Consider the following 11714-nt stretch of genomic DNA (forward strand, 5'->3'; position numbering starts at 1 on the left):
GCCATGATGTCGGAAACATCGGTCCAGCCAACGTCCGGGACGAATGTTACTAACGGCTCGGCATAAGACCGAGCCGGAGAGTCCCCCGTAGGGCAGGATGGCTAGACAACTGTTGATCAACCCGATTAATAATAGCGCCCTTACTAACGGCTCGGCATAAGACCGAGCCGGAGAGTCCCCCGTAGGGAAGGATAGCTAGACAACTGTTGATCAACCCGATTAATAATAGCGCCCCATCCTTTACCTATCGGATCGGCGAAATACCGTACCGATAGGTGAAGAGCGGTTATTAATCATGATTAGCAGGTAAGCGCATGGTTAAGTTAGTAAGTAGGTAATTAACATCGTATTACCTAATTTAGTAAACACCTGAAAAAGCCCACAATGCTCAGGCCCACGTCAGGCACTATAAATAGGTCACACATAACGAGGTATGTCACTGTTCATTTTTACCCTAGATATTCGTGCGTATACTGACTTGAGCGTTGGAGTACCCTTTGCAGGTACCTCCCCCATCCCTTGGAGATACCGTTGGAGCTCTTATTCGGTCCCCTTTCACCCAGAAGAAAAGGAGTGTGCCCTTAGACAGGTACACATGGAGAGATCAAATTCAAGACATGACAGAGAATCAAAAGTACAATTCAACCTTAAGATTACCTCATGCATCATCAGATTTCGCAAATTGCAAACTATTCAGCAAGGATGGTCATAATGTTGTCAATGAATGCTAAAAACACCGAACTAACTTATCTTCATGAGGCATGCAAGAACACTGATACAAAGGACTTTATGGCATCATTAAGATTACCTCATGCGAGATTTTGTCTGCTTTAGTACTTGTTGTACAACACATAGCTCATTGGAGTGTACAGAACACTGATACAAAGGACTTTATGGCATCATTAAGATTACCTCATGCGAGATTTTGTCTGCTTTAGTACTTGTTGTACAACACATAGCTCATTGGAGTGTACAGACAGAGCTAAACATAACTAGAACTTGTAAATTGTAACTACTTTTCACACGATCCAGTAATGAGCATTTTCCCAGGATTTGTAAATCGAATATCCGCCATGTTTGTATTGTGTTCCTTCACATAAACTCCCATCCATTCAAAATCCGTTCTTTCATTTTCCGAAAATGAAATCTCAGCATGGTTCCATTCATTCACAGTGCACAATGTGTCAAACTCATCACTGCTAAATTGGAGCTGCAGATTGAACAAAACAACATGATTTGACTGAATTGAATCATCAATAGTCATATATTTGAAATAGCCGGGGAACTTTTGATTGCCATTAACGAACAGGTCCAACACACAACACCCACAACTATCCAAAGCTCCAACAACACAGAGAGTAATCATTGGGAATTTGCTGCTGAACCAGAAAGACAGCGATGGTCCCTTGCTGCAGTGATTGAACAAACTTTTGATAGTCCATCCTGGCACCGGAAAACAGAAACATGTATCCCCCGTTCTATGCAGTGCCTACAGAAGTGAGTGTGAGTTAATAAAGTTGGAAAACAAATCTCAAATTGTAGAAATTATTGCATGATCTGGGATCACGCTTCTCAGCTAATCTCTACATGACACATAAAAGTAATTTGAAAATGAAAATGGTAGTTGTTGTGTCTGTAGTGTCACTGAAGATTTCCAAAAGTCCAAAGCATCAAACTGTCTTTGGACAAGTAGAACGCTTAAACTATTGCCAACTAGCATATTATTTCTCACCGTTGAACAAGGGCCAAATCTCACATCAGTTAGTTGGACAAAGTAAAGAAGTATATAAATAAACAAAAATACTGATTAATGATTAGTATGAAAACAATTTCATCCAATTCACATTACATTTCTTTTTTGGAGATGTTAGATAGCTTTTGTAATAGTCAATTTTATAACTGAATTAGTTAGTGGATGACAGCTAACTAATTCTATAAATAGTTAACTAAGGCATAAAGAAAGGGATTCTGAATCTTGGATAACAATTGTAATTCTTTCTCTCTGTATTCTCTCAAGTAATAAAGTCTCGAGGTTCTTTCTTTTATAGAACTTCCTGCAAATTGAGATTCTTCGAACGAAGTTCCTAGCATCTTGTGTTCTATTAATTACCGTAACAACTGGTATCAGTAGTCTTGTTCCTGTGGCACATTTCTTACAACCATGACAGAATCTACGCGATCACAAGCAGCTTTGCGTGAGATAGAAGAAAGATTGGAAACTCGCATTTCGGAGAAAATTGAAGTGAAGATGGTGGAACTTGTGGGTGCGATGCAGAAGACATTATACGATTCATTGAAAAAGACATTAATGGAATTGTTGCAAGAAAGTCATGAAAATGGTGGATCGAGACCCAGGCATCAAAATTTAGAGGGCAATCATGATTCTGGTTCTGGTAATCATCATTCTGGTTCTGGTAATCATCATTTTCATTATAGGGCTCCTTACGCTTGTGGCACTAGGTTGGCTAGAATTGATTTCCCTAAATTCAATGGTGAAAATGTGAATCAATGGATTTATCAATGTGACATGTATTTTGCAATTGACCTAACTCCTGAGGAATTCAAAGTGCAGTTAGCAGTTGTGCATTTTGAAGGCAAGGCTATGCAATGGCATCATGCTTTTTCAAAATCTATAAAAAACGATAATTGGCCAACTTGGCTGCATATGTTAAATTGTTAAGAGATAGATTTGGAAGAATTTGTGAAGATCCCATGGTTGAATTGATGAATCTGAGGCAACATTCTACTGTTACCATATATCATGAAGAATTTGATGCCATAATTAATCAATTGGATTTACCAGCTGATTATATTCTTAGCTGTTTTCTGGGAGGATTAAAGCATGATATCCAAATGTTAGTGCGAATGTTCCAACCTACTACTATAATGAAAGCCTTTTCACTTGCCAAACTTTATGAATCAGCAAATCAAATGGGTGGCACAGCTAAGCCTACTCCTTTTAAAGGTAATTCGGTGGATTCCACAGCGAGGAAGGTGAGGAGAAATTTAACACCAGCTTATATGAATGAAAGAAGGTCTAAAGGCTTATGCTATTTTTGTGATGAACCCTTCACATATGAGCATAGCTTGACTCACAAGAAGATTCAATTAGACATGGTGGAAGTGGAAGCTGAGGAGGAGGATGAAGAGAAATTACAATCAGAAACAATTGCAAGAGAGACATTGACAACTAGTAACTTTGGAGAACCACACATTTCGGTTAGTGCACTCACTGGGATCACAGGCTTCAGAAACATGAGAGTCACTAGTAGATACAGAAAAAAATCCTTGCATATACTCATTGACAGTGGCAGTACACATAATTTTTTAGATGTTCAAGTAGCTAAGAAATTAGGTTGTAAAATGGAAGCATTGAACCCTTTACAAGTTACTATGGCAGATGGCAATAAATTGAAGATTGAAGCCATTGTAAAAAACTTTAATTGGATGCTACAGCACAACAATTTTCAAGCAGATATGATGTTGATTCCTTTGGGTTGTTGTGACATGTTGTTAGGAATTGAATGGTTAGTGACAGTGGGAGACATCATTTGGAACTTCGACAAATTAAAGATGGAATTTACTATGGCTGGTAAAAGACATGTGCTTAGGGGTTCTACCCAGGGCAATGTGAAACTAATCATGAACCAACAGATGGAGAAAACAACCCTAAATGGAGTACATTTGTCCATGATTCAAGTTTGTAATGATGAGGGAATATTGCTGCAAAAGCTTCCACATTTTGGGTAATCCTTGAGGACAAGGATTTTTTTTAAGGGAGGAGAATTGTTAGATAGCTTTTGTAATAGTCAATTTTATAACTGAATTAGTTAGCGGATGACAGCTAACTAATTCTATAAATAGTTAAATAAGGCATAAAGAAAGGAATTGTGAACCTTGGATAACAATTGTAATTCTTTCTCTCTGTATTCTCTCAAGTAATAAAGTCTCGAGGTTCTTTCTTTTATAGAACTTCCTGCAAATTGAGATTCTTCGAACGAAGTTCCTAGCATCTTGTGTTCTATTAATTACCGTAACAGGAGACTACTGGTATTCTCTATAGGAGATATATTCTTGACTTAAACTCAAGATTATTGGTTATGTTGAAACAATTCTATCAATCTTGTGTTGGTTGATCAACATGCTTGATGGTCTGGCATGAACAAAACTGTATTTTATATTTTTTGTGAATATTTATTAAAAAAATGGATATTCATCCATGTGTCTAATTCCTGCATTTCGTGCAGTTAAGTTTTCCTGCAAAATAGCTGTTGAGATAAGTAAAAGAGTTTAATTTTTGTGTATGTAAAAATTTTATACTATTAACCACTTAGAAATTGTGGTTGATATGACTTTTAAAGTAAATATTGTAAAAGTCAAAACTTATCTTATATCACAATTTATGATTAGATAACAGTATAAAAATCCTTTACATCAGCATATTCACTATTTTATCTCAGTGGAGTTCAACTTAAAATGCTAAGACAATTTTCGACAAACAACTCTACTAACTCACTCTTGGAAAACAAAGACATGCACACAAATTATAGTATTTAATTAACTAATTACTTGAAGACCGAAATGATGAAAACAGAGGTATGATGATACCTGAGTCAGCAACATTCCCTTGGACTGGGAAGTCAATGACGTGCAGTTTACTGCTGATAGACGTATTATATTTGGTGGCAACCCTCTGATTTCTTTAAGCTCCTTGCATCCATCCAAATAAAGTTCTGTTAAAGAGTGGCATGCATTGATGCATGATGGTAAGACTGTGATATTGTTACGCATGAGGTACAAACGTGTCGCATGGTGCAAGCAAGGAAGAAGGGTAGCAAGGAATTCATCTGTGAGACAGCAATGACCAAAACTAGCATTTCTTTCAAAGGGAAAAGAACCGACATCTCTCACATTGGTAGACATTGTTTCTTGCTCTTGTCCTTTGCCATTTTTTATCTGTGCAAGCCCATTGCAGCTGTTAGCTTGCAAGATCTCAAGTTTTGGAAGCATAAAAATACTACTCGGTAGTTCAAGTAGCCCGTTGCATCCACTGAGAGTGAGCATTGTAAGCCCCACAAGATTTCCAAATGAAAAGGGCAATTCTCTTATGGCACTATCATTCAAATAAATGTACCTTAAGTTTTCCATCTTCCCTAAAATTTCTGGAAAACTCTTGAGACTTGTACAAATCCTGAGGGACAGGGTTTCAAGAGAAGTTAAGTTGATGCCACAAGGAAGAACCCTGAGACTGGTGCAATAATCAAGATTCAACACTTCAAGTTTTTGAAGGAATCCAATGGAATCATGAACTTCAACTAAATTCTTGCAGTGATCAAGATGCAGTTTCTTTAAATTTGGTGCCCCAGACAAGTCAGGTACTTGTTTTAATAATTTGCAACCGCTTAACTTCATTTCAGACAAAGACTTAAATTTCTGCAAAATGCAAACAATAACTATGAGTGACTATACATGTAGAGTAAGCAATAGAGCACTGCTATTTGTTAGGATGGGAAATTGCACGAATCACATCCAGTAAATGGTTGTTTGCATTTGACAGAAAATAAGGGTGGTTAATTATATTAAATTAACCAATCAAACACATTTGTCTCTTTTTGGCACAAATTCATCTTCGTACAATTGTGTTGGGATACAAACAAGTTCCACATAGATAAAATAAGAAAAAATAATAACTTATAAAACATATTCATACTCCAATGTTAGAGAGACCTTTTGGGTGATGATCAAAAGCAAAACCGTGAAGGCATAAGCCCAAAGCGGACAATATCTCATCATTGTAGAGTTGTGTGTAATAATCTAATAAAAATAGAGTTAATCACCTTTATACTGACAGTGTATGGATGATTAACTCATAAAAATAACCCTCAGACAAATATCATAAAATAACCCCATCAAATTGAGCATTTTTCCAAGCAATAATACATACCATGATGAGCTGATTGTCAAATGAAAAGAAACTCATAGACAAGTCAAGTATGACAATTTTCTTTGGATCACAATGAGCTGGCAGCAAAGCTTCAGGATATCGAAACCATTTCAGCACTCTTAAACTTTTTGGGAGATGACTAGGTCCTCTAGAGAAGCGAGCATTTTCTACAACCAGTATTTTAAGGTTTTCCATCCTCTTTAACGCATTTCCATCCCATTGCACTTCTTTGTCTTTGAGCAGATTTAGCATGATGATTTCAGTTTTGTCCGAACCCTTTAATCCAAAAGCATGGAATTCAGGTCAATTTTCAAATTATAAAGCATTTTCACAGCTAAACTTTTTCAAAATAAAATTAAAATTGTAGAGGGTTAAGAATCAGATCTTCCACTATGTATTTTGTCTAAAAAGGAAAAATCAAGGATCCAAGAGATGAACAAACCCTGCACATACCTTGTTCTCTTTGAAAACATGAAGAATATCTTTAGAGAACCACAATCTACTACGTTCACCTGGCTTTAAGGGTGATTCTTGCCGTACAATGTCCCTACCCATATCCTCAATCAGGTCATGCATTCTCACATGACAGTGAACAATTTTTATGAGACACTTATCGATCAACACCTGGATAACATAGTCTATTGGAGAGCCACGACCACCGTGTAGTATGCTTATGACATCACTTAATTTGTTTCCTTTAAAGAAGCATGCTATGTCAAGAAAAATTTCCTTCTCAAATTCCTTTAAGCCATCATAGCTTACTCTAAGAATTCCCTGAACATTTTGATGAGGAATTCTTTCATAAGTATCTAATGCCGAAATCCATTCCGACACTGTTTTATCAAATAAGTCAGAACCTATTATTTCAAGGGACAATGGGAGCCCATTAGAATAAAGTACTACTCTCTTTAAAATGTCCATATAACTAGGATTAACTTCTTTTCTTTTGAATGCACACCAGCTAAACAATTCAATGGCTTCTTTATGATTTAACCCTTCTACTTCGTAAGTTTTTTCCACACCATAAACATGTAGCAAATGCTTATCCCTTGTTGTTATAATAATTCTGCTTCCAGAACCAAACCAATCAAGTCCACCAGCAAGTGCTTCTAGATGCTCCAATTTGTTTACATCATCGAGAATCAAAAGTATTTTCTTTTGACAGAGCCTGTTTTTAATTATTGGAATTCCTTTGTTTACATTCCCCAACTTAGCATCCTTCTCCCCTACTAAATCATAAAGAAGTGTCTCCTGTAGTTGTACCAACCCGTGCTTCACTGAATTTTCTCTAATATCAGCCAGAAAACAAAGACTCTCAAATTGATCGGCAATGAAATTATACACTGCACATGCAAGTGTCGTTTTACCAATTCCTCCCATGCCATAAATCCCTACCATGTGGACTTGATCACTTAATTCAACATCAAGAAGTGAGGCTATTTTCTGCACACGAGACTCTAACCCAACTGGGTTCTTAGCAACGTATAAAGGGCTACCATTAATCTCTTTAGAGACCTCTTGAACCATCTTCCTAATGAACTCATATTCGTACCTGCTCAAGTACAAATTCAAGTGTGAAGTCAAAACCATGTCTAGTTTCACTCATTAAATTCTAATGCCATACCAATAAAACTTGTGTACAGGAATTTCTCAAGGATAAAATAAAATTGGCTAAAATATATTTTTGGTCCTTCATCTTATCTTTTGATTTCACTTTTTTGGGTTCATAAACATTGTTCAAATAGTGTTCCAAAGCTAATAACTCAAGACTAATCTAAGCTGAAATGTTTCACTTTAGTTTCTTATTAGGTTAGACCAAATCTACTGTCAATTTATCACACTAAGTAAATATTTGGATATCAGTTTAAAACCACTTTCAACAAACACACACACACACACATTCTAATACAAAAAAAAAAAAAAAAAAAAAAACTGTGCATTTTTTCCAACTTTAATTGAGTTCAACTCAACTGTTACTCAAACATACCATAAGTCAACTTAGTGACATGGCAAAATGTGCAACCTGGCACATTAGTGTTAAACGTAGTGACATATAGCAAACTGTAAGACATGTAACATCAGACTGACGATTTGCTACATCAGTTAAAATTAACACTGTTGGTGAAAAAACTAGTACAAGAATTAATTTAGTTTATCAGATTTATTTCAAAGTACTAAAGTAAAACTTTCTAAACTTACAAATCAAACATTAAAAAGAAAAAAACTGAGTGACAAAAAGCATACTCACCCATATGTGAAATGCCAGCCAGAGAGATTAGCAGCTTCCTGCAATGCAAGCCTCCACTTTTTCACCTTCTCCTTGTCATTAATTTTTCTTTCATGCATGGCTAGTGCTTCTGCAAAACTCCCTTTCTGATGGCGCACATCACATGGATCCACTTGATAAAAAACAGGCCAAACCAACCTACCCTTGTGATTTATGCACTCCATGATATTCACAAGTTCTTCCAAACAAAAAGATGATGATGCATAGTTTGCTGAAAAGACCACAATGGCAATCCTAGAATTTTGAATCGCATGCATTAGAGCTGGCGTGATTTCTTCTCCTTTTCCAAGCTCTTGATCATCGATGAAGGTGTTGATTCCTTTTTCATGCAGAGCATTGTAAAGGTTACCGGTGAAACCCGTGCGAGTATCTGCACCCCGGAAACTAAGGAAAACATCATACATCCATTGGAAGGTTAAGGAAGCAGAGTACGAGAATGCCGGAATTGTCATGCTACTCATAACAAAGATAAAAAAGACACTTGAGGATGAAAGGGGTGTAGTAGGAGTTCTAAAGAATCAGTGTGAGAGATAACAGTAGATTAATATGAAGAAGTTTGTAGAAAAAAATGAGAGATGACTCCTAATTTTCCACGCAGTCAAAGTCAAATGAAGACTGGAAAAAGGATTAAGAAAGGATAGAGGAGGTAACTTGGAAGCCAGAGAGGAAGGAAGAAAGACTATCTTTTCATGCATTCAACCGAAGAACACGTATTTTAATTAAAAAAATAAACATAATGAGTACTTTAAAGATAATTTTTTCAATTTCAGTTAAGCTTAATTCAACCAGTTCCTTTAACACATTTAGTACCTGTTTAAGATTCTATTTGCAATGAAACAAACAGAATTTCACACATTTTTCAAGTCCAACATTGATAAAATAAAATAAAAAATAACAAACTTATATAATACAAATATATAATGTGATAGAGAGACTTGATGATCAAAAATAAAATCGTGAAGGCTAAGACACAAAGAGGACAATATCTCATAAAAATTTATGAATAAAAAATTTTCCAATAAAAAAGCTGAGATACCTTGACTTCAGTTCAAATGATTTTGGTTTTTCCTCCGTTGTCCAAACAAGCTTCAAAGCACGTCAAACTCATGTGTCCAGTGATATTGAACTCCTCGCTTTTAGAAGCTTTTTAATGGAAAATCAACACCCTCACAGTGATTCCATGCAATTGGTCCGTGTTAAGACTAAGGGGGGTGTATTGGATTAGGATTTTAAAGGACTTTTTTAGTTAAAAAAAATCCTGCGGATTTTAAAAGACTTTGCAGGATTTTCATGACTTTTAAGATTTTGCAAGATTCTACAAGACTTAAAATCAGGATTTTAATGGATTCTGCAAGACTTTTAAATTAGGATTTTAATGGATTCTGTGGGATTTTGTGGAGTTTTGACATTTGATAAGATTTAAAAAAAATTATACATTCAAATTTAAAAAGAGTCAAAAATAAAAATAATAAATAAAAAAAATAATGTCTAGATAAATAATAATAATAATTCTCTATAATATTCTATCATCTTTTTATAGCATCCACTATCAATTGTAACAATTCATCGGAATCATCCTTAATCCAAGCTTCATAGTTTTCTTTGTCTTTTCATTTTTCTTTATTATTTCCTTGTGAATCTCCCATTTGAATTACTAAAACAATATATGTTAAAAAATAGTTATATAAATAATTACGGATAATAGACAAAATCAATAAAATTATATTATTATTTTTAGAAGCACACCATCATACAAGATCGAATATATTTTTGCTATCCAAATGGATCAAATACCTCAGTTATTATAAAAAAAATGTAAAAACGAAAATATAGAAACATAAGATAATTTTTTATATAAAAAAATTAGTATATTCGATACTGAAAAAATATTTAGATATATAATTTTTTTTATATAAACAGAAGTATTTAGATATAGAGAATATATATATATATATATATATATATGATAATTTTTAACGATATTTATAAATATAAATTATTCTAACAAATATTTTAACAATATTTTCTTTTTTAAAAAATAAGTTAATGAAGGCATAAATCCTAAACCCTAAAAAATTAGATATTGCAATGTCTTATGTTAATTTTCTTTTTTTAAAATATAAAAAATCTTAATTTCATAATATAAAAATAAAAAAGAAAAATTCATAGTAAATAAAATAAAATAATTGTTGAGTCATAAAAGGAGGAGGGATAAGAGTAACAAATTCAAGGGAAAGAGAGAATTCACAATTTTTATGCTAAGAGGGTTCTTCCCCCTACTAAGATCCATTTTTATCTCATTCTACTCACAAAAACCCTAACAAATTCATCTTTTATATATATATATATATATATATATATATATATATATATATATATATATTGTTGAGATTATGATATCAATTTCATCTTTCACCTTTTTTTTTTCTTAACGTGTGTCATAAAAAAAATTACCACTTAAAAGTTAAAATTTCAAGTATTTTTTTGTGTTATATAAAGGAACAAATTCAACTACATAGAATAAAATAAAGTAAGTCAATTAAAGAGAACGAACAGAAAAATAAAACAAGTCAATGACACTATCATTTACATATTAGAGTTTCACAAAATAAGAGAATGGTATGAGAATAGTATTATATATGAGCAATGAACAATAGTGTAGTATTATTAGTAGAGAAAAAATGGAGAAGACAGGAGCATAGAAAAAAAAGATGAAAAACTCACTTGAAAATTCTTAAAACACTTGAAAAATCATTTCAAACAATCCTTCAAAATCCGATGGGTTTGGATGAGATTGTTTTATGAATCTGGTATTTATAGATAACACTAGAAAGTCTTTCAAAATCCCTCTCACACAACAATCCTTTAAAATCCTTAAATTTTTGAATACCAATGGATTGTTTTTAAGTTGTAAAAAATATCAAATGAATACCAGTGGATTTTAATGGACTCTTTAAAAAATCCTAAAAATCCAGATTGAATACCACTTGATTGTTTTTAAGTGACATAAAATCCTGATTGAATACCAATGGACTTTTTTACTCAAAAAAAGTCTTTTAAAATCCTACGAAATCCTAAACCAATACACCCCCCTAAGTGTGTGTTTGTTTTTTTTTTTTGGAGGAAAGAAACGTGGATTCATTTTAATCTATTAAAATTCATGCTTTTTTATTTTGTACTTTGAAATGCACGTCAACTCAACGGATGTACAAACACAAAGTAAGACACTTTAACACGTTTCATGTCGGCAAGTCTGAAGTTGATAGTGGACTTGAGGTAACAAGAGGCTAAAGGTGTGAACCATATATTTTGAGCATGGTTATAAATTGTGATTAGTGTGGTAGATTCAGTTGCAATCGTAGATGTTGCGGTTGTGATTATTATGGCTATTGCAATGTTCATTGTGGTTATTGGGATATAAAATTGTACTATCCGTACTGCGAGGCCGAGTTCACAGCTCGGCATCACAGTGTAAGATAACCT

General features: G+C 34.0%; 1 protein-coding gene across 1 annotated transcript; it reads right to left on the bottom strand.

The window, feature by feature from the left end:
• On the bottom strand, positions 1-9042 carry LOC109802652 (disease resistance protein Roq1). Its single transcript, XM_083066765.1, has 5 exons — positions 8193-9042; positions 6398-7496; positions 5945-6220; positions 4609-5433; positions 1-1489 (listed from the first exon to the last, which is right to left on the bottom strand). The coding sequence occupies exons 1-5, from the start codon at positions 8690-8692 to the stop codon at positions 1013-1015; spliced, it is 3177 nt and encodes a 1058-aa protein (XP_082922891.1). The 5' UTR covers positions 8693-9042; the 3' UTR covers positions 1-1012.
• Positions 9043-11714: the final 2672 nt, after the last annotated feature.

This window comes from Cajanus cajan, chromosome 11 (assembly GCF_000230855.2).
Source record: "Cajanus cajan strain Asha chromosome 11, NIPB_CcT2T_4, whole genome shotgun sequence".
NCBI lineage: Eukaryota > Viridiplantae > Streptophyta > Magnoliopsida > Fabales > Fabaceae > Cajanus > Cajanus cajan.